This window comes from Zootoca vivipara, chromosome 12 (genome assembly GCF_965207765.1).
Source record: "Zootoca vivipara chromosome 12, rZooViv2.hap1.1, whole genome shotgun sequence".
NCBI classification, from domain to species: domain Eukaryota; kingdom Metazoa; phylum Chordata; class Lepidosauria; order Squamata; family Lacertidae; genus Zootoca; species Zootoca vivipara.
Window position 1 is genome coordinate 17251834 of NC_142595.1, and position 26844 is coordinate 17278677.

The 26844-nt window shown below is 47.1% G+C and overlaps 1 protein-coding gene across 8 annotated transcripts in view; it reads left to right on the forward strand.

Annotated features, from left to right (window-relative positions):
• The window catches only part of HDAC5 (histone deacetylase 5), a 124955-nt gene that overhangs the window by 41254 nt on the left and 56857 nt on the right, over positions 1 to 26844 (forward strand). For 7 of the 8 annotated variants that reach the window (XM_088655518.1, XM_088655513.1, XM_088655514.1 and 4 more), the window contains 3 exons: positions 19654 to 19919; positions 23850 to 23994; positions 25567 to 25684. In XM_088655518.1, the coding sequence (XP_088511644.1) occupies positions 19654 to 19919; positions 23850 to 23994; positions 25567 to 25684 (529 nt within the window). Of the gene's footprint in view, positions 1 to 16749; positions 16855 to 19653; positions 19920 to 23849; positions 23995 to 25566; positions 25685 to 26844 lie in introns of those variants that run through there. The other variant, XM_088655517.1, reaches the window with a different exon arrangement.

The window sequence follows — 26844 nt, forward strand, 5'->3', positions numbered from 1 at the left end:
TCACACGTACACACAATTGCCAAAACAGCACTGACATTTTCACTCTGCTCCCTTGTGCTTTCTCATCTTTTGCCGAGACACGATGTTTTTCCCCTTCAGTTATGACGTACAGAAACTTGCTTTTTTTATACCAGCTAAGAAACAGTCAAAAGCCATGAAGACTCTTAGGAGGCCTGTTTCTGAATGCTTAGACGCTGGAGTCTCAGATCAGTATCTCGGAACGTGTTTGCAATGCCATCATGGAAACACAGAATATATTCAGCCTCTGGTTAGAAATCTAAACAGCAGAGGCGAAAGTTTAGCTAGTGATTGAATAAATAAATTCTTGCACAGATTGATTCTCAGCGGCTAGCCTGGCAATTGCTTTTGATTTGCTGTTGAAACCAGGGTCATTTTCACACTATTTATGTATCCTGCTGTTGCTTATTAATTGAAACCTGTGTTCTAGAAGTGGTGAAATGGCTTTAAAAACAAAACAAAACAAAACCCTTCCTATTTCTACACATGCCTCATGCCCATGCTGGTTCCTCCACACCAGGGATGGAGACCCCATAGTTCTCCAGACATCTTTGGACTCCAACCTCCATCAGCCGTATTGGTCAGTGTTCACGGGAGTTGTAGTCTAGCAGCAACTAAAATCCTGCAGGTTCCCCATCTGCTCCTTACCATTGCGGTCATCCATTGGCACTTTGAGCAAATGTGAATAGTTTATGATGAGAGCAACAGGGCGGGCGGGGATGTGTGTGTGGAATCTGTGTAAAAAAGCATGCCGGTCTAAGAATACCAGGGCGGGTATTTTTAGAGTAAAGGTTTAAGCTGCTTACTGTTGTCAGCCCGAATTCTAACTCTTATGAGTACTGCGTTGGGTGTTTCTTCCATATTGCTGTGGTGCCAATTGATTGATATTTATTACGGCCATTGGCCCATCACACAACAATTTCCCATACCAACATATATGTACTTAAACCTCCAAATTTAAAACAGCCAAAAACTACAAAAAACAAACAAAACAAAAACAGAAAACCAACAACATACAATACAATAAATTTGCAACATAAACATCGCCCTCTGCTCATAAATTAATAAAAGACATCAATGTTGATATCACCTAATTACATCCTAAAACATAAATCATGGTTTAAAAGGGTTATCCGAGCCACACAGGAGTCCGTTTTTCTTATTTAGGGATAGGACGCTGATCAAGAATCTGGCAACCATGAGTGATCTTAAGGGGTCTTCATCATTTAGTAGATATCTCAGTTTGGCTTCATTCAAATCATCAGCAATTCCCTTTAGATATGGAACAAGAAACTTGCTCATGGCCGATGAGTGAAGAGCACAATCAAGGATTATGTGACGCAACGATTCCGGTGCCCCACAATTACAATCACATAAGAGCGATATCTGTCCATTGGAAAATCTATTTCTCAGCACGTTCGATGGGAAGGTGTTGGCTGTGATGCCAACTTTTTATGCATGGCTTGGGCAGGACCAGGAAAGCAAGGAATCAACCGGTGTAGTCATTTATTCAGTCACTAGCAAAACTTTGAAAAGATGTTTTGATTTACAATCTTTGGATCTGTGCAGTTCTGCATTTTCAAGAAACTATTGGGGCGGTGGCGGTGGAAAAACACTCCCCCTTCTTAGGATAGCAAAGATAGGGATGGAAACATGAGGTTCTTGTTGAAATCTCAGAAGCTGGGTGTGGGAGGTAAGAGCGTAAGAAGACCCTGCTGGATGAGGCCAATGGCCCATCTCATCAAGGATCCTCACAGTGGCCAACCGGATGCTTATGGGAGGCCCAAAAGCAGGACCCTTGAATCCAATATTGCTCTTGCCTCCTCTGCTTACCAGCCAGTGGTATTCAGTGCTTACCATCACTGGCTTCAACCGTGGAAGCAGACCTGAGCCACCACGAGGCAGTAGTTGGGAGGTGGGGAACTTCTATACTGTGTTAGAACATCAGGCATATAAGCTAGGTGCCAAATAGCTCCTTAAACCAAGGTTACAGTCGCCAAAATGGAATGTCCAGTTGCGTTTTTGGGCAAGTCTTATTTTTCAAATGGTGGACCGACTGTGATTGATTCTCAGTTAAACATCTGGCTAGTTCAGATGACAACATTAAGCTAGAAAAATTCCTTCCAGTAGCACCTTAGAAACCAACTAAGTTTGTCATTGGTATGAGTAAGCTTGTGTTCCCCAGGCATGCACCTCCAGATGGTGATATCAGGTGCCATCCTGGCGCCCAGGCATCTTCACTTGGTCGCAAGTGGTTGAAATTTGAGAGCAAAATACGCCTGGCGCCTGGCTAATTCCGAGCACTGCTTCTATAGCAGGTTAACCTCTATAGGGGAACCTGTGAGGATTTGTCCTCCAGGAATATTCTACACCTGAATTTTCAGTGATCATTTAATATCTGTAAGTCACTTTGAGTCCCTGTCAGGGATAAAGTGGGTTATAAATAAATACAGTGGTGCCTCGCTAGACGAAATTAATTCGTTCCACGGGTCTTTTCTTATAGCGAAAAATTCGTCTAGCGAATCCCATAGGAATGCACTGAATTTTTTTCGATTTTTTTTTTTTTGCCCATAGGAACGCATTAATTGAATTTCAATGCATTCCTATGGGAAACCGCGATTCGCTAGACGGATTTTTCCTGAAACGCCTTCGTCTAGCGAGGCAAGCTCCGCTCGAAAAATCCTTTCGTTAAGCGGAAATTTCGTTAAGCAGGGCATTCGTTAAGCGAGGCACCACTGTATATATATATAACAGCAGTACATACATTGCGTGCACAAAGTCACAGGTTCAGTTCCTGGCATATCCAGGTAGAACTGGGGAAGACTCCTGCCTGAAACCTCCGGATAGCTGCTGTCGGCAGCCAGAGTTCATGAGGCTACCTCTCCCCTTTCAGATCCCTCCTTAAAAGCTTGCCTTCTCCACAAGGCCTTTGACTTAATTCCAACTGTAACCAAGCTTAAGCATGTGTATCTGTATTTGATCTCATTCATCCCTGGCTGCAGAGAAAGCTGCCTTACACTGGTGCCTACCGGGCTATTATTTCAACCTTTCTATTTTTAAAACGTTAACTTTTAAACCTTTTAATTATCTCAAGCTGCCACCAGCTTTTATCGATTAGAGGTTTTTTGCAAAAAAAAATTTTTAAAGCTGTGCCGTTCTTTTGCTTTATTACTCTATAAATATTCGCAGGGGGTTTTTTTGTTTTTGTTTGCTCTTCTTGTAGACCAGGCATCCCCAAACTTTGGCCCTCCAGATGTTTTGGACTACAATTCCCAACATCCCTGACCACTGGTCCTGTTAGCTAGGGATCATGGGAGTTGTAGTCCAAAACATCTGGAGGGCCGCAGTTTGGGGATGCTGTTGTAGACTGTCCTGGGAATGCCCGTTGGCCATTGAAGGGTGGTCATGCAAGTTCTGAGGAACCATTGGGTAAGAAACTGTCAGTGAGGGGGCCTGGAGAGCGCAGGTGAACAAGCATTAATGGGCAACAGGAGAAGCAGCTGAGCACGGGGAGTCCCGAAACAGTCCCCTGTTGGAGTGTTGGCCCTGGCAGGTGCACACTGAGGCCAGCCCCTGCAGCTGGTCCAGAAGGGCAGGATATGCATTTTATAAATAAATAATGCCAGGTTCCCCAAGCCCTTCTAAGTTTGGGATTGGGCCAAGCAAAAGCCACGGTTAGACAAAGACTCATAGATATTGAGAGACAACAGGACTGCTCAAGGTGCCCTGAATATAAAATTGGAGAAATCGAGAGATACATAGCCGCTCCGGCACCCTACCTCTCCTTTCCCTTATCAAAAAAAAGCAAGAAGGGCTTATATACACTTGCAAGAAGCACAGCCTTGCCCACGCCTGTTTTGGAAGGATCATACAAAAAAATCCCATTCGCCCAAAGACTCTGCGCCTGCCCTCTGAGGGAAATAGGAAGCCCAGAGCACCTTTTCTTCAGATGCCCCTTCCAAGAAGAGGCATGGAGGGAGATCCTGGACCCCATACTGGTGAGGTCAGCAGGCCTCCCGGAAAAGCAATTATACAACCTGCTCCTGCTAGGCAAAGACCAGAAGATAACCAGGATGATTGCTAGATTCTGCGTCCAGATATGCAGACACAGACTTTCTACTGAGAATAACCAGCCCGTCTGAACGTCCCAAAATACGGTTTCCCGAGCGACCTAGGCCCAGTTTTCTGCGGCAGCCTATTAAGTTTTAAGGCTTAAGTTTTAAGCATTCCTATGCACATTGCATTTACAAATCTCAATTTTATTGTTGTACAAAGTGTCACATATATCTAGTTACAGGTAGGTAGCCGTGTTGGTCTGAGTCGAAGCAAAATAAAAAAATTTGCCGTCGTTTTCGGTCATCAACAGCTATCAGTCAGTCAATCACCCACTTCCACCACCCTTCTGAGTGATCTCCCCTCCCCATCCCCACCCCTCCCCACCCCTTCTCTACATAAGTGCCTGGGGACTTCTATTTCACTGTATCTGAAGAAGTGTGCATGCACACGAAAGCTCATACCAAAATATAAACTTAGTTGGTCTTTAAGGTGCTACTGAAGGAATTTTTTTATGTCACATATATGTTATGCTCCTTGGACCTGTTCTTCCAAAGGGATTTTTTACAAGAGCTGATCTTTGACAGTAATAAAGTATTCTATTCTATTCTATTCTATTCTGTTCTATTCTAATGCCAGGTTAAGCTACAGTGGTACCTCTAGTTATGAACTTAATTCATTCCGGAGGTCCGTTCTTAACCTGAAACTGTTCTTAACTAAAGGCATGCTTTCGCTAATGGGGCCTCTTGCTGCCACTGTGCTGCCGGCACACGATTTCCGTTCTCATCCTGGGGCAAAGTTCTCAACTCAAGGTAACTGTTCCAGGTTAGCGGAGTTTGTAACCTGAAGTGTTTGTAACCTGAGGCGTTTGTAACTCGAGGTACCACTGTATTTGCCCTTGTACTCTCCACTCTGGAACAATAACAAAAAGGGATTAGTGGCCTGTGTCTAGTTCTGGGCACCACAATTTAAGAAGGAAATTGATAAGCTGGAACATGCGCAGAGGAGGGCAATGAAGATGACCAATAGTCTGGAAACTAAGCCTTATGAAGAACGGTTGAGGGAATTGTGGTTACAGGTAGGTAGCCGTGTTGGTCTGGATCGAAGTAAAATAAAAAAAAATCCTTCAGTAGCACCTTAAAGACCAACTAAGTTTTTATTTTGGTATGAGCTTTCGTGTGCATGCACACTTCTTCAGATACGTATCTGAAGAAGTGTGCATGCACACGAAAGCTCATACCAAAAAAAAAAACTTGGTTGAGGGAATTGTGTATGTTTAGCCTGGAAAAGAGGAGATATGATAGCCATCTTCAAGTCACTAAAGTACTGTCACGTGGAGGATGGAGCTACTGTACCTTGTTTTCTCCTGCTCTGGAGGCTAGGACCAGAACCAATAGCTTCAAGTTACAAGAAACTAAACATCAGGAAGAATTTTCTGACTTGAAAGAGCTGTTCGACAGTGGAACGGACTCCCATCAGAGGTGGTAGACTCTCCTTCCTTGGAGGTTTTTAAACATAGGTTAGATGGCCATTTGACATGGATACTTTAGCTGAGATTCTTGCATTGCAGGGGGTTGGACTAGAGGACCTTCAGAGTGTCTTCCAACTCTGTCCCTTAACTGACTGGACAGTCATTTTGTGGGAATGCTCTGGCTTTGGGTTTCCAGCATCAGGCAAGGGTACCAGATGACATAAAAGGCCCCTTCAAATTCTCTGACCTTCTGCATTCACAATGCATATTCCACAACTGAGCCCCAGCCTCTTATTTTGTTAGCAAAACTCTGTAGAGCACCACACACACTCTTGGTTCTATGAAATAGGTAAATAATATTAGCAATAATTAAGAATTAAGTATATTTCTAAACTGTCTGATGCAGAAAGAATGATAGCCAGATTTCAGAGTGGGAGGCAGGTTGGCACGCAAATTTCCCCGGGTCTTTTTTTTTGCACTGGAGTTCTTGATAAGGGGCCTATGTTACCCGTAACTCTGGTTTAGGAGAATCCCTTGGTTCATTTTTAACTAAGAGTCAGCAGCAGTTGGGTGTGAGTTTGTGAAGGTAAAAATGAACCTCAAACTCTTACACTTTTCTGCATAGATGCCAAAGTTTCTAACCTTTATAGCTGGGGATGTTAGTTACTCTGTATTTACACAAACAAAATATCACCATTGGAATCCAAAGCCTTGTGGAAAAGCCATAGCTCAGTGTTGGAGCAACATGCTCTGCATAAAGGAGATTCCTGTTCAGTCCCTGACAAGCTCCAGTTAAAGGAACCTCAAGTGATGGAAAAGATACTTACTTGGGAGAGCTTCTCTCCGTCAGTGTAAACCACTGGTCTTCAGCTGGTGGGTCAGCATCCACTAGTGGATCACAACAGGATCATGGCCACCATGGTAAAAGATTAAGAAATGTGTCCCGAATGCAGTTTGGGACTAAAGTGGATCCTGGGTCAAAAGGCATTTGAATATACCTGGTGTAGACAATACCCTGCTAGATGGATCAGTGTTTGCAAAACCTAGGATTTTACATCTTTGTATGATAAAATTTCTGCACTGCTATAGGTAGGGGCAAAGAGCTCTGCAGAGCACTTGGGCCTTGACAGTGCTCCCTGGCTCCCAGTACACAAATGCATATTTACAACAGCCTACCTATTAGCTGTTGAGCCAAATTCAAGGTTTTGTTGCTGGTATTTAAAGGCCCAAGCAACTTGAATTGGGTGGGGGCGCTTAGTCTTCCCTCACCTGTTGATTATCTACCGGAAGGGACCTTCCCTTGATATGATTTGTAACCTGTCTTTTTCCTCCCAGGAACAAGAAATAAGCCTAATTATGAGGGGGAATGTGCTAAAAGATGTACGTTGGGGGATGGGGAGGCAAGTGAGAGTTGTAGTTGCCACCCAGCGTTTGCAGAGTTACCTGTAGTGAACCTTTGTGGAAGGCCTTGTGGAGTAGAGATCTTTTTGGCCTTGCATACTACTTCTACTATATATTTATTTATTGCATTTCCATCCCACCTTTCTTCCAAGGAGCTCAAGGTGTGGCGTACTTGGTTCTTCCCTCTCTCCATGTTATCCTCACCACAGCCCCGTGACTTTGGCTAGGTTGGGACTTGGAGACTGAGCCAAGGTCACCTAGTGAGCTTCATGGCTGAATGGGGATTTGAACCCTGGTCTCCCAGATCCTAGTCAGTTGTTTATATGTTCAGCTTTAATTTCCTCTCCCACTTAGTGCTAGGTGGTTAACTTAGGCTGGCCTTATTTGTATGAAGCTTTATAGATTCCCCCCCCCCCCAGCCCACAGTATTTACTTAATTGGCACTAAGTCAATTATCCAACGAAGTCACACTCAAAGTAAAGGTAAAGGGACCCCTGACCATTAGGTCCAGTTGTGACTGATTCTGGGGTTGCGGCGCTCATCTCGCGTTATTGGCCGTACAGCTTCCAGGTCATGTGGCCACTCATGATAAAGCCACTTCTGGTGACCAGAGCAGCACACGGAAACGCCGTTTACCTTCCCGCTGTAGCGGTACCTATTTATCTACTTGCACTTTGACGTGCACTTTGACCTGTTGAAATATAGTTCCAGGAAGTCTGCTCTGAGCATGATTCCCACCCAATGATAATAATTGTTATTCCTGAGATTTGGAATCTTCATTTAATATATCGTGAGACACTTCAAGCACAATACAGTATAGTGGGAAAGCAGCATGCAAATAAGCTGATGGTGATGATAATTTGCAGAGAAGAATCAGCAGGTGCCCCTTCTCCCTCACAAGCATCCTTAGTTAGGGTTGCCTGGTCAGGAGCATCCCAGATCCTGAGATTTGAGGGCCCGAAGCTGAGACCTAGGGGCGGCCCCTGGTGATGTCACAGAAGGAGGACCCTGGGGACATTTTGGAGGTTGGCTATGTAGATTGAGGTTAATTGGGAATGGGGAGAAAGGCAAACTGCATGCACAATCATTATTATACAGTGGTACCTCAGTTCTCGAACTCAATCCATTCTGGAAGTCCGTCCGACTTCCAAAATGTTCGAAAACCAAGGCGCAGCTTCTGATTGGCTGATTGACCCTGGAAACAATGCCAGCAGCTGAAATGAACGTTTGGATTCCAAGAAACATTCGCAAACTGGAACGCTTCTGGGTTTGCAGTGTTTGGGAGCCGATTTGTTTGTCAACTAAGCCGCTTGGGAACCAGGGTACCACTGTGTTGTTGTTGTTGTTGTTGTTGTTGTTGTTGTTGTTGTTGTTGACTCACCCACCTGGAGATTCAAGCCCATCACCTGGAGGGAACCAGGGAAACCTGGAGACTTCAGGTCAAACCCAGAGGTCTGGCACCCTTACCCTGAACCCTGCATTTATACGACTTTGACAGGTGTATGTTTGTGAGCAAGCCTTTCCAGAAGTAAGACATAATTTGGCACTTAACGCTCTTTTTCTCCTCCTCCTCGAGTCACTGCAAACTCTTATTATGTTAAGGAAAAGTTGGTTGGTGGGGTGGGGAAAGAACATGTACTCCCTTAGCCTGTTGCAATTAATTGCTTGCAACAAAAGCCTGGCTTTCCCCCTTGCTATCAATTAAAACCACAGGAGCCTTCTTGTGGGGGTTTCCTATCTACGCAAATCTCTCTCCAAAGAGACCAATAAGTCTGTCCTTTGCAAGCACTGCTGGCTTCCCACAAGGGGGAAAGCTTGGGAGAGAGAGCATTTATACTACCATTTTTGTGTCTTCATAGCTTTGTCCTCTGGAACAAATTACAGACTAAGCTTCATTCGCATTTAACAAATGTTCCTGATGGCCCTTTCTCTCTTATCCCTTGTGTCGGAGAAGGGATGGGAAGAAAATAATGTTTACTCCTTCTCCTTCTACCTGGTTTCCCTTAAAATCTCTGCCTTTCCAATGTTCTAGGCTTCCCTTGCAAACACAAATGGAACTCTGCAAGGGGTGGTAAAACCAGCTTGCATGGAGGGGGAAGGAAGTTGTAGGGGACAAGTTAAGCTCTTTGCTTCCTTCCTGTTTCTCACGAATGCAAATGATCCCTTTCTTGGGATGCTTTCCAAGATAGAGCATCTATTCATATGCCTGCAGTATAATGTGTAGTTTGCCCCTGCTTGCATCATCCCCCTCATTGGTTAGACTGCAGGCACCCCCAAACTGCGGCCCTCCAGATGTTTTGGCCTACAACTCCCATGATCCCTAGCTAACAGGACCAGTGGTCAGGGGTGATGGGAATTGTAGTCCAAAACATCTGGAGGGCCGAAGTTTGGGGGTGCCTGGGTTAGAGCATGGTGCTGATAACACCCAAGGTTGCAGGTTCAATCCCTGTATGCGGGATGGCTGCATATTCCTGCAGCTATAGGGGGAAAGTAGACAGCGGAATAAGGGTGAAGCGCCCTACTCTTGCCTATCAGTTTTCTGCTTCCCCAGTGCTGTTTTGCAAAGGTGAACCAGCAGCTGGGCTTTGAAGGCATTCAGCGAAAGCAGAACATGTTGTTTCGCCTACTTGCAAGAAGGGAGGGCAAAACCTGGAATTTCAGTACATTGTGGGTCAGTGTCTGTGTGCCTTCCTCTTTGCTTGCCCTGGATAAATGGAAAATGGAGAGAAATATTTTGGAGTGGAGCTAGGGAGGACCCACCGAAGGCAAGTTGGGAGCGAAGCCTGTAGAAGAGCTATAAATACATCGAGTGTTTGTGGTGACGACAACCATAAACCTCAGCAGCTAAACCAGAATTTGGCAAAGGCTATCGGCTGAGGAATTTCGAGGTGGGTTATAAAACGCCTGAAAATAGATTCTCAGCAGGATGGAGCTCTTCCACACAATCTGGGTTTGCCAGCAAGGAATCTTGCCTCCCCCCCGGTTTGTGTGGCATGAGGGAAAAGATGTAAATATCAAATGCACACTAGTACGAACTATTGGATTCAGCCTTCAGAAATCATGAAAGCACTGTACATGTCTTCATTTTGGGTGGGGTGGTGTCAGGAAGAGAAAGACGAATAAAGCAATGATAATTGGGTGCAGGGGGCGAAATTACGACAGTGGGCACAGAGAAAAGAGGCAGCGTAGTTGTGCAGGAGACAAAATACGGTCTCCAAATGAAGATGCAAATTTGCTTCGGTGTCTGAAATTGCATCATGTGCTCCACTTTTCCTGTGTTTCCTTTGAGCAACAAAGGGGCTTGGTGGCACTTTGAAGACTAACAAATTTCCCGTGCCATATTAAGCTTCCCTAAGCCAGAAGCCGTGTGAGCAACAAAGGGGCTTGGTGGCACTTTGAAGACTAACAAATTTCCCGTGCCATATTAAGCTTCCCTAAGCCAGAAGCCGTGCCTCCGATAAAGTATGCTTTGGCCTACAAAAGTTTAAAAACTTAACAAATTTGCGGTGGCACAAGGTCCCACCAAACTCTTTTTTTACTACCTTCTGGGTTCCCCCCCCCACTCCTTTTTAATGTTTTCTGGAAAGAGAGGGGATGGGTTATATGTATTGCGGGGAGGACACAAATGCTAGGGTTCATGAGGAGTGGGAATGAGGGGCAAGGAGTATGATTTATTTTTAGATATACAATTTTACGGCTGTCTTATCACTTTTGAGGGGTGGGGTGGCGGGACTTGGGGGTAGAGGGACTCCTTCGGTAGAGCATGAGACTTCTATTCTGAGTCGTGGGTTTGAACCCCACATTGGGCGAAAAATTCCTGCATTGCATGGGGGTTGGACTAAAGGATCCACATGGCCCCTTCCAACTCTACAGTTCTATGACTCCAGTGGCAGCTTCCATGGCTGGCCATGGAAGCTGCTGTTACTGGGCTTATAACCCTCAAGGGCAGGCACCCCCAAACTGCGGCCCTCCAGATGTTTTGGCCTACAACTCCCATGATCCCTAGCTAACAGGACCAGTGGCCAGGGATGATGGGAATTGTAGTCCAAAACATCTGGAGGGCCGAGGTTTGGGGGTGCCTGCTCAAGGGTCTGTAGCTCTCGTTACTGTTAAGGAACTGAATCGGATTAGCAAAAAAATAGACTTTTATTTATTTTTTAAAGGGGGTATTTTGAAACAGGCAAAAATGACTACCAGAACTGATTGGACTTGGCCCTCCAATATCCAGTAAGTGGCTTGAGGGCGGCAGGGGAAGGACCAATCAGGTTTGTTTCTTGGTCAGTCTCTCTGGTGTGGACAGAACGTTTGGAACCAGCTATGTACTGTACATGGAGAGAAATACAGTATGAAACTCCCATTGTTATGATGGGCAGAGTGCACATGGAGGGTAGAGTTATATGCTGCAAGATCTCTCTTTCTCTCTCTCTCTCTCTCTCTCTCTCTCTCTCTCTCTCTCTCTCTCTCTCTCTCTGTGTGTGTGTGTGTGTGTGTGCATTGCATCTTTGTGTGCTCTCTGCATAGTCACACACACACATATAGTGTCTTGCAGAATATAATGTCCTGTGCAGGAGGGTTGGACCAGGTGTGTGGATAACTCCCAATCTCTTGCCTCAGTCCACTGTTGGAACTTTTTTTTCCAACCTTGGGATGCTCACACAGAGCTGCCTACAACATTTCAGTTTGTACTGTGCAGCAGCCAGTTCCCAGCCTGCCCTAATTTTTTTTTCTAATTCAAGCAATTAATCCCATTTAAAACTCATGTTTGTTTTCACTCAGGGTTGCTTTGTTAAACAGAAAACCCTAAAAACTTTTACTAACCCAGGCTTTCAAATAAGACTGGTGCGCCCTATTTGTTTTGAATCTAATGTATGGAGGGTTTAATTATAGTTGATGAATGAGGTCATTAATTAAAGTGGACCTGATTTTCAAGCAGGGGGGGGCATTTCATTGGTGTAAAATCAATTGGAAAGGAACGATTGGTTTTGAGGTGGGGTGCAAATTGAAATTGATTGAACAATTTATTTGGAGTGATTTGGAAAACTTATTAGAAATGTGTTTGTGTGTGTTATTGGTTTGTTTTTGTTTTATCATGTGTTTTGTATTCTCATTTTGTATTTTTCTGTTGTGAACTGCCCTGGAATCTTCGGTATATAAATTAAACAAACAAACAACTGTTTTCATTCTGTAAAGTGTAAATACATTGGAGTTAAGTACAGAATTTCTAAATATGCGCCTATGCCTATACAATAACATAAGCAAATATTATTATTTCTTTTGTTCTCTCTTTCAGTTGTGCATATCCTCTTTTTCTTAGTAGTGTGTAAGTCGCCTTCTTCATTTAATACTGGCATTTTTCTTCTCCAGCGATTAGATTAATAAGAGTGGAAGTAGACAGAAAGTACTTGCCTGCCACATTTTTGGAAAAACCACTGATTGGAAAATCCAATTTGGATAATCATTGGTGTGGGTGTGTGCACGCATACACAAACACAAGTCCTGGTTCTGCAAGTAGGGTGGCCAGTTAAGCATACGTATTCTAATTTATATGTATACATGCAAATATATTTTAAAAATACTATAATTTATATAGAAATATAACACATTCCGTTAAGGACTGAACATGTTCAGGAGCTATGGAATGTCAAAGATGAACATCTGAAATTAAAAAATATATATGCAAGTTTCTATTCCTCCTGGAATATCTTGAAAATTTCATAGATGAAAATAAGGACCTCCCCAACAAGAATAACTGCTTGAGCCTCCTTCCATCCCAGATTGTGGAAGGTTCTGTTATGCTGTATTTATTCTGCCATAGCCTATAATAGGTTATCCTGCAATGGCTTTACTGTATTGTTTTTAAAAACTTAAGGGTATTTAATAAAATGCTTGGCCTTTGCATAGATTTGGGTTGTATTACACAATGTTGTTGTTTAGTCGTTTAGTTGTGTCCGACTCTTCGTGACCCCATGGACCAGAGCACGCCAGGCACTCCTGTCTTGCACTGCCTCCCACAGTTTGGTCAAACTCATGTTGGTAGCTTTGAGAACACTGTCCAACCATCTCGTCCTCTGTCGTCCCCTTCTCCTAGTGCCCTCAATCTTTCCCAACTTCAGGGTCTTTTCCAGGGAGTCTTCTTCTCTTCTCATGAGGTGGCCAAAGTATTGGAGCCTCAGCTTCACAATCTGTCCTTCCACTATTACACAATAGTGCTATTCAAATATATTCAGCAGCATTTTACTATTTGGATATGTGGTTATGGGAAGGATGAAAGTGAAGAACAAGCTCCCCCCCCAAAAAAAAAGATTTGGTCACAACCTTATTCTGATCACATGGTATAAATGCATAGAAGATGTTTATTCATTTAGTTTGCATTGCAATTGTCCTGTTTTTTTTTATCTCAAGGGTGCACAAAATGTAAAACAAACCAACAAACCAACAATACTGGTGCAATGCATTCCAGAGTAAATGTCTTTTTCAGGGGCATTCAAAAAGAACACAACTACGTTCTCTACAGTGCTCTGTAAGAGAACTACAGTTCCCAGCACCCTTGAGAAACTTCAGTTCCCAGGATTCTTTGGGGGAAGCCATGGCTGTTAAAGCAGTCCTAGAGTGCTTTAAATGTATGGTATGGATATGACATGCACCCAGTTATGTGATAGGAACGGAAGCGCATCTTGCAAACACCCCAAAGACATTTCTCTTCACTTTGCATCAGTTGTCGGAAGCCAAGCTTTGCTTTCGCCAGTGGCTTGCCTCTTTTGCTCTGCGGTGTGTTGGTACTGCACAATCTTATTTGCTCCTGATCTTTTTGCTCATGGCCCGGATTTCGTGGATTTGATGGAGCGAATGTGTAACCTGAACACAGGCCCCCAAGAACGGTACAGAGAGGAGGAACGTGGAGTGGTTTTTGTTTTGGAAACTAAAACAGGATCATACCTGACCAATATGAGAGGGGGGTCGCGGCACACACTCTGCCCCACTCCTGATGCTACTCTGAGCTTCCTGAATGAAGGGACAGTGACACAAATGTGTCTGTGTCAGAGAGAGAGAGATTGGTGACCCTAAAAATCCCCTCTTCCTCTTTGCTTAGATGGTCAGTGGCACATTCAGCTTCAGTCAAAGACTGCAGACATCTGTCTTGCCGCCTTGCCGCCTGTCTGCATCGCAGTAGCACACGCTACAGCAAATCGGGTGTGTGTGTGGGGGGGGCGGCAGTGAAGAGAGAGAGGCTGCATTAGTATTCAGGGCGCCCGTCTCTCCCATCCATCCCCTGAATCATCCTTCCCCGTCCCACGCCGCCCCCAACTTCCTGTTTGGATTAAGAACAGGTTGTTCATTCAGCTGTGCAGGGCCCCTCACTCGCATACAAATGACACTGCGTCTAAGAGGCAGTTACTCACAACTGCAGAGGGTTCATTCAGCAAAGGCACCTGCTGCAATCCTGGAATGGGCAAGATTGACCGCGGAGCTTGTTTGGGGCTTGGGGAGGAGGAAGGAGAGAGGGGGAAGAGAGCAAGGAGCAGTTCTGATGTGTTGTTCCCTTCCTACGCCACCTTCCTTCTCCTCTCTCTCTCCCCCCGCAAAAGATTTCAGAACGATACTCCATGTCGCCCTTTCAAGGTCTTTCTATCTCGTTCCACTATGCGGTTTATCCTGCTAGGAATGCAAGTGGAGGCTGCAATAAATGAGGAGAGATGCAGAAACGTTAGAACATTTGGGGTCCCCCCCCCACGCACACACACACCCCTACCTTGGGCTTCAACCTGAAGCAACTTTGGTAAGGCAGAGCAGTCTCAGAATTGTGCATGTCTGCAAGGAGCTCATTTCAGCCGGAAGCCACTTCAACTTCGCCTCTGAGCCGGATTTTGCACATCAAGCTAGGAGAACGTTAAGTAATAATAACGAAGAGTTCCTCAGAGAATGTGCAGAGCGTTATGTCCCGTCCTCCCCCAATTAGAGCCTGTGACTTCTAGGCTGGTTACAAGATGTGGTTAGTCATTAGCAGGGCCGTCTTAAGGTCATCGGACGCCCTGGTGCAGGGATCCCTCGGGCGCCCCCCCCACTCTTAAAAAAAGGGAAAAACTCTTACCTGGCGTGCCGGGCGGCAGGAGCCTCATGGCGGCCCCCGCACCTCACAGCACGGCCGTGCCGTGCCAGAGGCTGCCTGCCTGTCCGATGCCGCCGGATTGAGTGGGGGAGGGGCGCTGCTGCTCCGCGCGGCCTTCCTCCCTTCTCCCAGCGGGCCGGGGTGCCTGGGCAGGCTGCGCCGCACCGGGGCCTTCCCGGCCGTCTCCCGCAACTCCGGCGCTTGCTGGGTCCACGGCCATTTCCTTGCGCCAACAGGGGCTGCATTTCATTGGTAGAGGTGCTGCCATGTGGCGTCGCCTCTACCAATGAAACGCAGCGCCGGGGTGAGGGATGACCCTGGCGCTGCAGAGCGGAACAGGGTCCTAGTGCCCAAGTTCCGCTCGCTTCCCTCCCTGCTCTCGTGGCGCGGCTGGTGGAGGGAAAAGGGAGGCCACTGCGAAGCTCCCCCATTTGTTGGGGCGCCCCTCAGCACCCCTCAGCGCCCCCTGATCGCCCAGGCGCCGTGGTGCGTTGCGCCACTAGAGTCAATGGCCGAGCCGGGCCTGGTCATTAGTCATGGGTAGGCAAACTAAGGCCCGGGGGCCGGAACCGGCCAATTGCCTTCTAAATCCGGCCCGCGGACTGTCCGGGAATCAGTGTGTTTTTACATGAGTAGAATGTGTCCTTTCATTTACAATGCATTTCTGGGTTATTTGTGGGGCCTGCCTGGTGTTTTTACATGAGTAGAATGTGTGCTTTTAGTTAAAATGCACCTCTGGGTTATTTGTGGGCATAGGAATTCGTTTGTTTGCTTTTTTCCAAAATATAGTCCGCCCCCCCCCCCAAGGTCTAAGGGACAGTGGACCGGCCCCCTGCTGAAAAAGTTTGCTGACCCCTGGTCATTAGTGAATAAAAGATACTCTGAGCATGTTCCAAGGCATTTCTGCTTGTTCGTTCTTCAATACTTTCAGTATTTATTTATTTTTTAAAAGTTGAGGCCTGGCTCAAATTAAGTCTTGGCTTAATGCTTTCTGAACACACAGAGCTTTTGATATAGTGAACTGCAACAAAGGCGAGCTTGAAAAGAGACGTGTTGGCCACACCTGGAGGAAAAGCCTTTCCTCCAGGCCAGGTTTCCAAATACCTGTACAGTATTTGACTTTGATGTGCAGAGTGGTGGAAAAGGTCATCTGAATGACCATTAACTCAAAAAAACATTGCAAGATAGGGCCTGCCATTGCTACAGCAGAGCCTGGATAAGGAGATAAAGACCATTGATTTTTGCGTCAAATTATCTTGCCTGAACTGGGTCATCTGAGTGTTTTACGCATGGGGCTCATGCTGAATGTCACAGTGTCAACACAGCCACTAGGGCCAGCTGATAGAGGGCCTGCCAGTGTGTTGTCCTGCAAAAGTTCCTGGACATAGGGCACTCTTTTATCCACCCCCCTCTCTTTTCCCCTCCTTCCTTTTTATCTTAATAATCCACCACATGAAATCTTATTGGGTGCATGCTTCTAGCCTTGTTTACCTGCAAACTTCGATTTCCCTACACACACACACACGTACACGCCTGTTTTCTCCCACTCTTGGCACAGAACTTATGGTAATTTCAGAGGAGAATAGACAAAGAGTCCAATCCACTTGCCGTGAGGCAAAAATCGCAGATCTTCCACTCTTCAGACCACAGGAAGAGCTTGGCATGGCATACTGTAACCAGGAAACAGAACAAATAGCAAGAAGTGACGGGTGTAAGCAAGCCAGCTATACACTTGCGTTAGTGGAGAGACCCAAAAGCTTTGGATCAGCCTTGAGAGATGTGGAATAAAAGCAAAGAAGAGAGCGTATGTTATGTAATGCTGTGCCTTTCGTTGTTGTTGTTGTTGCAAGCTTGCAGGGGGTGGGGGAAAATAGGTTCATAAGAATATAAGAAAGAGCCCTGCTGGGTTGGCCAGTGGTCCAATCCTGTTCTCACAGTGGCCAACCAGATGCTTGTGGGAGACACACAAACTGGACTCTTCCCTCCTGTGTTCCCCTTGAGCTCATATTGCACCAGGAACCCTTGAAGGAAGACGCTTACCAGAATGCATTGGGCTTTTGAACATTTCTACTGTTCAGGAACAAACCTTCTAATTCAGTATCAGTTGGGGAGTGCTGCTTCCTCCCCCCCCCCGCCCCCGTTTCATAAGTTTGGTGCTGTACCCGCCTCCCCGTCTTAACCCCCCATCCCGCTTTCTATTTTGCTTTGCAGGGTGGGTTCAGAATCTAAATAGATGCTAGCATGTGAAAACAAGCATTCATTAATCCCTAGGTTTCCTTTTCTTCCTCCCCTCTTCCCCCCCATGCTGCCTTTCTCACCTCTCGGTTGACTGCCACTCTTTCTTTCTTCCTCCCCCTCCTTTCTGCAAGCAGCTGTTGTTTGGCTTCCTCTATATTTAGTCCCTGACTTCTTTGTCGTCTTTTGTGGCTTTCCCCCCCTCCCCTTCTCCCCACCCTCCTGTTTATAATTATGACAGAACCCCAGAAAAGGAGGAGGAGGAGGAGGCGGGTTTTGCTTGGTGGAATGGTTGGTCGGCTGCTTGTTGCAGAGGCTCCTTACTTATCCTTGCTGCAGTGCTGGTTTCTTGCACCTTCTTCTGGAGAGGGTGAAATGGCTTGTGGGGGGGGGGAGAGTGTATGAGTGTCATGATCGAAGGTGGGGCTGGGGCTGTACGCACGCACACTCACAAGCACGCACGTGTGACTTCATATTAAAAGGAAATAAACAGCGCATGCTTTTTTACAACAGCCTGCAAGGAGTGGAAGCGGAGGGTACGCATCTGATGAGTCACGAAAGGCCTTGTTCATTCACAGTGTGCCAAAAAAACGGCTGCGGGTGACTCAGATCTGGTGCCTGGGACAGAAGAATGGTGGCGGCAGCGGTGGTGATTTTGGGGGGGAGGGTGGAAAGGCCTGCGCAAGATTGGAAAATGCCCACAGAGGCACTGCTTTGTGATGGTGCTTCTTTAAAAAAAAAAAGGAAGGGGAAAGAAAGAGGTACTGAGGCCTAAGATCTGTACCATCTGTTTGGAAAGCCTTCCTCTTTATCTCAGACTAGTGTCATTCAGCCCGTTTAATAAACGGGCGCTAGAGCATTCAGCCTTTTTCGGCGGCGGGGACTAGCACTGGCGACTAGCTTCTAAGGATAAGCTCCAGTGTACCCTGACTGAAACAGCCGTATGTATGCCAGAGTAGTCCCGGATTTGAAAACAAGCACTGCTGTGTGGTGCCTCTCTTTACTTGTGCACAGAGCGTGCGATTCCTGAAGTTGGTGCATTCTGGGGGCCTCATCAGTGCTGATCTCTGACATTCCACATAACTTGAGGTGGTTGAGTGCAGGCTGCACTCTCCACATGGATGGCATCCCACCCCCCACCCCCACCCCAGTACACTTCCTTGCCAATAGTGCCCTGTGGGGTTCAGATGTGGCTGGCTTGTGGGCACACGCTAGCTTTTGAAAGCTTCCTCCTGCAATGTTATACCCCCACCCCCCAGTCACCTGGGACTTCCTTCTCCTCCTCTGTAGTGGTTCTTCAGCTGATAAAGGTCCACACAGCACGATAGGTGCTGTGCAGGGAGATGCACGGCCTTGGCAGTCTTACTTGATGTTTGGACAGACTAAGGCAGTTCAGGTGCAGCAGCTGAAAGAGGCACATACCCTGGCATTGGATGGGCCAGGTGCCTAAAGGTCGTGGCAGTACTTTGCTTTAAAAAGGGAGATGCTGGTAGATATGTCTGTCGAGAAGGCCCCACAACGCCCTAGCTTGCTTCCGTCTGATGTTTCTAAGCCAAGAAACGCCTCTTTTTTACCTGAGCAGTGGCAGCAGAAGTAACCAGGAGGGAAACTCCTGCTGTCATGCCATTAGAGCAGGGGTCCGGGGCTCCACTCAGGCAGATTAAAAGCAAGAGGGTTTCCAAAATCTGGCCTACCAGATTTAGGAGTAAATAATGCACCAGCAGTCCCCCCAACCTGGTACCCTCCAGAAGTTCATGAACTACAACTCGCAGCACGGCCAATGGTTCCATGGCAGTCTGGAAACTTGAGCAAGAGCACTCCATGCTGGAATGTAATGCTACAGGCATTATGTTTATTAGAACTTTCCACAGCACTAGAGCAGCCTAGATCACTGGTCTCCAGCTGACGGAGACAGGGGATCCCCAGTGGGTTGTGGCCTGATATGAGGTGGGTTGTGACAGGAGCACTATCACCAGTGGTTTTCTTCTGCGGGTACTCAAGGGTACGCAGTACCGGCCCCCCACAGAAGAAAAGCACTGATTACCACCATTTGAACAATTAGGGTAAAAGATTTAAGAAATGGGTTGCCAAATGCATGCTTTGGTTAAAAGTGGGTTCTAGATCTGAAAAGGTTGGAGATACCTGGCCTAGATCGTGACAGCTGGCAAATCATTTTTTTGGCTTCCAGAGCACATGAAATGGTTGGGCAAACTGTGTGTATCTGGTTCTGGTTGGACAGAAATGGCCTCTTATTTGCTCCCTTAAAAAAACAACACACATACTGCCACCCCATGATCTCGGCCCTCATTGTTGTGTAGAGATTGCACCGCTGCAGCCATTGTCCCTCTTCTCTCTCTCTCATCCCCAGCTGTGGACTTGAAACCAGTACTTCCTGTGGTGATGCAGAGCTCTTGCAACAACAGCAGCAGCACCAGCCCGGTGGACTTGCGGATGGATGCCCGGCCCAGCGTGCCCGCAGTGGACCCAGCCGTCCGGGAGCAGCAGCTGCAGCAGGAACTGCTGGCCCTGAAACAGCAGCAGCATTTGCAGAAGCAGCTGCTCTTTGCCGAGTTCCAGAAGCAGCACGAGCACCTCACGCGGCAGCACGAAGTCCAGTTGCAGAAGCACCTCAAGGTAATCTGGAGGTGAACTCAGGAAGATTCTCGGCCACGTAGTCCATACGCCTCGCTCGGCGCCACCTATTCTGACTGGGAATATCTCTCCCGGGGCCCCCAGCCCTGCAGAAATCCTTTCAGGTGGAAATGTTTGGGCACAGCACCAGGGACTGCGTACCACAGAGTGAGAGCCACACCTGCATACCAATTACTCTGTTTCTCTTTTTCCACCCAAGCCCAGGTGTACCAGCGCGTTCTGCTGGAATGTGGGTGAGAAACCTTTCCATTTCCCTTCGAGGGCCACATTTCCCTCAGGGTAGCCTGGCAGGGGCCACAGGCTGGCTGGGGGTGGGGGAAGGTCTGAAGCCAGTGGGTGTGGTACTTCTCTCCCCCCCCCTCACTTTGTGCTGCCTCCCTAACGAAGTTTCCAATGTCTGCTATTCATTTATTCGTAAGGTTTCTACCTGCCTTTCTGAATTCCCATTCAAGGCAGCTTGCATAAATTGAAATCAAGCTTGCCTCTGGATTGAAAAGCTTTCCCCTAGTTTCTGATGGGCAGGTGCTGCAATTTGTTGCTGCTTCGGTAGCTATTGTATTGACACTGTTGGCGTGCGCTGGACGGCAGCTCCTAGCATCCTTGGCCATTGGCCACGCTGCCTGGGGCTGATGGGAGTCGGAGTCCACACAACACCTGAAGGGATCCTGGTTAGCTGTAGAGGATGGGGGCTAAGGGTTTTGAGGAAGGGACCTTGCTGCCGCATATTTATGTCACTTGTCTCTATTTCCCCTGTTTAGTATAGCGCTGTTAGTATTTGATTGTTGCATCTTAGGTGATTTTTATTGCCTTTCGTTTGCGGCTTGCAGTATGCCTTCCTAGGTACCCTTGTGGGTTGCCAAAACAGTTGGCATAATAAATGGCCACCAGTTGTATAGACTTGGGGGGGGGGGCGCCAAAATGATCCCCTGGAATGTGGGTGGGAATGGAACGGCTCCCTTAGGAAGAAGCGGTTTGGAACGTTTTAATTTAGAGAATAAGAGGCAACATAATAAAAGTTTATAGAATGGTGCATGGCAGGGAGAAAGTGGAACTAAAACTCATGGACATCCAAGGAAGCTAAATGTTGGAAGATTTAGGACTGCTAGGCAGCACATAGTCCAAATATGCAACTTGCTCCCCAAGGAGGCAGTGATGGCCACCAGCTTGGAGATCGCTTTAAAAGAGGGTTAGATAGGTTCACAGAGAAGAGAGCTGTTGACGGCTACTAGCCCTGTCTCCAACAGTTGGAAGCAGCAATGCTTCTCAATATCAGTTGCTGGAGGCCGCGAGAGGGGAGAGTGCTCTTGTGGTTTGCCACAGGCATTATCAGGTTGGCCACTGTGAGAACAGGATGTTGGACTAGATGGACCCGTGGCTTGACTCAGCAGGCTGTTCTTAAGTTCTTACGTTATGTTCATTCATTTGTTGTATATTGCGTTTTGCCTATGCTCGAGAATACAGATTACTAGAAACGATGAATCACGCACACCGCTTTCATACTTGAAGGAGCATAAAGGGGGCGGAGAATCATGCCTTGCAACTAGAGCTGAATCAATGGTTTATGAGCTTCAGACTTGGAAAGCAGTGACTAACACACTGCCTTTGTGTGATGGTAACAATAAGCCCTAGTCTAGCGCTATGAGAACGAGCCTTCGTAAGCTTCAGGCTTGCATTCTTCCCCTCTCCTCTGATTTGGCCACAAGGAGGAATGTAGGAACCCCCTGGTTTTAAACTAACCATGGTTACGTCCCAACAGGGACTGTGCTTACCGGTAGTTTTAACCATGGTTTGTCGAAGCAATTCGGCTTCAAGCCATCGTTAACAGTCCTGGCAGTCTGAGGCTCATTCTCATACACTAAACTTGGTTTAGCATTATGTCTGAACAAATCCTCCCAACTAATGTTGTGCTCCGTGGCCTACTGCTCAAACTTGAAAATTAGTGCTGCATAATACAGAAGTCATCAGCATTATGTACTGCCTGAGCATGCTAACTTCTGGGGTTGGGACAAACAATGTGCATCTTGTTTTGTCTCAAGCCATTGTCCCACATCTCCTCATCCCAACTTACCTACAGTTTTGTCAGAGGTTAAGTCTGATTGTGTGCATAAAACCACTTACTCATCCATCATGGCACCTTTTCAACTTTGATTTCACTTCCTTTGAGTTTTTTATTATTATATATACCTGCCCTCTTAGTTCTCTGGCTTCGAACAGATTTTTTTTTTTTTACCATGTGATTGTCTCCCCTCAGCTTATCCTATATAATAAAGTGCAAGTGTCTCTGCGTCCAGTATTCCCTGTGTCCCTGGGTTTGCGCTACTGCGCATGTGCCCCACGGACACAGGGACTGGACGAAGAGGCGGGACGTACACACACGCTGTCTCTCTCTCCCGCCTGAACCCTCTGCCTCCCGTTCCCCTGCAGCCGCGGACCAAGATGGCGGCATCGGGCTCCGGGGCTGCGGGAGCCCGATGCCGCCATCTTGGTCTGCCACCGCCTCCTCCTGACAACCCTACCTGGCCCGTGGGAGGAGCGACGGGGCCGCGGCCTTCCCTCCCTCTCTACGCTCGGCCGCGGGACACGACGGGAGAGCACTTTGTTTAATTGCGTTCCTGGCGCGCCCCGCGGCCAAGCGCAGAAAGGGAGGGAAGGTCGCAGCCCCCGTCGCACCTCTAGCACCCGTTTTCTTAACGGGCTGAATGAGACTAGTTCTTTATAAGAGAGAGCAACCACACAAAGTCCCCAATCTCTCCCCTTTCACCCCCCTGCATCATTTCAGTGTCAAATTCTTCCTCTGCATTGAAACTGTTATTTGCTTCCAAAAGTGCTGTTGTAGTTGGCAGCTATGGGAGCAAATAGCAGCCAGGGAGGGGGAAGAGGAATTTGGCAGGAAAACCCAGGTGTGTGTGTGTATGTGTGTGTGTGTGTGGGGGGGGTAAGACTCAACCACCTCTACTTGTGTCCCCTGATCTGGATTCCTCCCACTTTTTTTACGGTTGTTAATTCTTTTTAAAAATGAAAGGGGGGGGGGGAGTGAAAGCCCAGGAAAAAACAGCACAAGAATAACATGGAACCTTCCCAGGAGAGGATGCTTATTTTTATTTAAGTTTTAATTGATCTGTTGGTTTTGCAACATTTATATTTTGCCTTTCTGCCCAGCAAAGGCAGCTGACAGCAGTAAACAAAGCAGAAAAGGGCTGGGCTCAAGAAAACAGTTGCATAACAAGAGCTGGCACAATGAGTCCTGCTAGTGCAGTGGGGGTTCCTACCCCCTCTACACCCACTCCCCAGGTCATCTCTGTGGGAGAACCCCCAGAACAGCATGCAGTGAGAAGGGAGGGGAGATGGTTCTGTTTGGCAAGCTGAAATGTTTGCGCTGGTGGCAAAATCGGCTCCATGTTGAATTCCTCCCACAGCCTATAACAAGCAGGCAATAAAGCAGCTAATTAAGATTGTGCAAGAGGGATTCCAACACCGGCAGCCAATGAAATCATTTGCCCCTAAACCAAAACACCCTCCTGAGAAAACAGTGTGTGCATGCTGAGCTTCCAAAAACCAGGGTGTGCGGGAACAAAATGGATTTCCTATAGAAAGGCGTAGAGGTGCCGCTACGGTGAAGGCCCTGTTTTTAGTAAAGGAGGCAGAGCCTCAGGGGAAGAAGACCTGAGTGATTGGATTGGCTCACGGAATGAGCAGAATTTTGAAGGTCTCCTTTTGCAGAGGGGTCAGCAAGTCTGCGTAGAAAGCCCCTGGACTACAGTTATTATGAAGTTGGAAGTCTGCATCAAAAGATTGCACATGTTTACGCCTGGGTTTTGCATGCGAAGGCCGGCAAGGGTGGGTGGGTGGCTGGGGGACAAACACCCAGTCCCCTGCAGTCCCACTAACTCCCTCCCCCTCTCTCCTCTGCAGCAACAGCAGGAGATGTTAGCAGCAAAACGCCAGCAAGAACTGGAGCAGCAGCGCAAGCGAGAACAGCAGCGGCAGGAAGAGCTGGAGAAGCAGCGGCTGGAGCAGCAGCTACTTATTTTACGCAATAAGGAGAAGAGCAAAGAGAGTAATAAATATTATATATATATATATATTTACGTTTGTATCGAGTTGCGTTGGTTAGATTTGGTATGCTGAGGGCTCGGAGGATGGAGCTGGAAGGGGGGGGGCTAAAGTATTTTCCCACTTTCCCACTACCAGAAACAGCACAGTAGAAAGAATAAAATACAGCATGGGTAGGCAAACTTAAGGCCTGGGGTCCGGATCCTGCCCAATCGCATTCTAAATCCGGGCCACATGCGGTCTGGGAATCAGCATGTTTTTACATGAGTAGAATGTGTCCTTTTATTTAAAATGCATCTCTGGGTTATTTGTGGGGCATAGGAATTCGTTCACCCCCCCCCCCCAAAAATAGTCCGGCCCCCCACAAGGCCTGAGGGACAGTGCTGAAAAAGTTTGCTGACCCCTGAAATACAGTTAAAATTGCTGCTATTTTTCTAGAAAAATATGTGCCAGAACTCACCATGAATGCCCAGCTTCTTCTCTTTGAATGGCAATGGCACCCACCTGAGAGGTGTCGGAACTGAGTTCTGGCTGAACCCCCCCCCCCCGGCGCTATTCTAAAAGTATCATTCTAGTTTTAGCTTCCATGCCTCCATATGCCTTAGGCAATGTTGAATGAAGGGCTGGTCACCCCCATGCAAAAGCCCTTTGAACTGTGGTTTTAATGAAGAGGGTTGTGAATTTCTGCAATGGAATTTATAGCAGCTGCACAAACCTGTGGTTGCCAAGGTTCATTTAGGAGGAGCCTCAAACTGTCTTGCTTGAAGAGGCCGAAAATTAGCATGGCTGCTTAAGAACCTATTCAGATTGCTGCTCGGTCTGTGATACGTATTTATATTTTGAATATGGCTGGTTCACAAGGAGCCATCGCTGCATCTGATTTGGCCCTTAGATTGAAGTTTTGACAAATAAATAAACAACAGTGGAGCTTTCCAGGGACGCCTCAGTGACACAGCCGCATAGACAATCCCCACCTGTGGCAAAGGAGAGGTGGTTTTTTTTCAATCATGTGCTTGATTGAGGTGGAGAGGATTGCAAACAAAAGGGCAGCCTGGAGGGTGAGGTGAGAAGGGCAGTTATCCCAGAATACAGTGCAATAGTGAAGCATTGCATTATGGGGAATAGTGTGCTGGTCACTACCATTGCCATGGGGAAATATACCTTGCACTCGTGGGAAGTGCAGTGTGGAAGTTGGATAGCTCTGGAATTAATTCTGGAATTTAAGGAGTCTTTCATACCATACTTTCTTCTGCTGGATCAATAAACCATGGTTGATTGGACCAAGAACAAGGAAGTGTGCCTGCAGGCTGCCTCCTCCTCTTCTCATGTGCCAACAATGCAATGTTTCAGAGGCTTGTCCAACCATAGTTTCTCGCTACATCAAAACTGGGAAACTGTGGTTTATTCTCCAACTAGAAACCAGGAAATTAAAGGCAAACAGGTTGTAGTCAGAGATTAAACCACAGTTGTGTGTGCACAAGCACAACTCTCATTCTTTAGTCTAATGAATCATGCTTTCTGGGATAGAAAGTCCCAGACGGGTTTATCCACGAGTGCTTTCCTAACTCTTCCACAGGTGCCATTGCCAGTACCGAAGTGAAGCTGAAACTTCAGGAGTTTCTTCTCAGCAAGTCTAAAGAGCCAGCAACAGCAGGCGGCTTGAACCATTCCCTCCCTCAGCACCCCAAATGCTGGTAGGTCTTACCACCTTTGCCTCTGGGCATTCCTGGAACGAATGTAGTAATCTCAAGAGAGAAGTCGCAAAGTCTATGTTTCGGCATCTGGGAGACTCCCTTTTCCTTCCACACATCTGTCTCTGGTTTGCCAAAAAATTGACTCGTGTGTGTGTGTGTATAGGGGGCTTGCATGTTAGTAGTGAGTGGATAGTGCGACCCTTTGACCATCCAGTAGCTACCCTGATTGAGAGTACAATGTTATGCTAAGAGATAACTTAAATATTATTCAGCATGCACCCTTAGTAAATGGGACCAAGGGTGTTATAGATGGCCCTGCTTTTTAAAGGAGTAATCTTGTGCGTAGACCTTCAGTTAAAGGTAAAGGTAAAGAGGCCCCTGACCATCAGGTCCAGTCGTGTCCGACTCTGGGGTTGCGGCGCTCATCTCGCTCTATAGGCCGAGGGAGCCGGCGTTTGTCCGCAGACAGCTTCCGGGTCATGTGACCAGCATGGCAAAGCTGCTTCTGGCAAACCAGAGCAGCGCACAGAAACACCGTTTACCTTCCCGCCGGAGCGGTCCCTATTTATCTACTTGCACTTTGATGTGCTTTCAAACTGCTAGGTGGGCAGGAGCTGGGACCGAGCAACGGGAGCTCACCCCGTTGCAGGGATTCGAACCGCCGACCTTCTGATCAGCAAGCCCTAGGCTCTGTGGTTTAACCCACAGCACCACCTGGGTCCCTTAGACCTTCAGTTATCTTATCTTAAATAGCTTTAAAAGGGGGGGGGTTGAGATAAATTTGTGGAGGGTCAGGCTATCAGTGGCTGCTTGTCATGATGTCTGTATGGTACCACCCTGCCTATGAATTCATGCCGCTGTGGAATAACAGCAGGAGAGGGCAATTGCATTAATGCTTTACTGCAGGAAACAACATGCAGGACTAGATAGGCCTCTGGTCTGATCGCAACAATGCTGCTCTTCTATTAATTACATGTGCAAATCATACCTACTCAAGGCGAGCTGCTCCTGTTGTCTCTCCAAGAGCTGATTTAGATGTGATAGAGCACATCCACATCTCTCTATTGCCCAGAATAGAATTTTCACACCCCGCCTCCACTCCAAGCCAGGAGGTGTGTGTGTGTAGGCGCGTGAACACAAAGGCAAGTGTTCTATTTCGG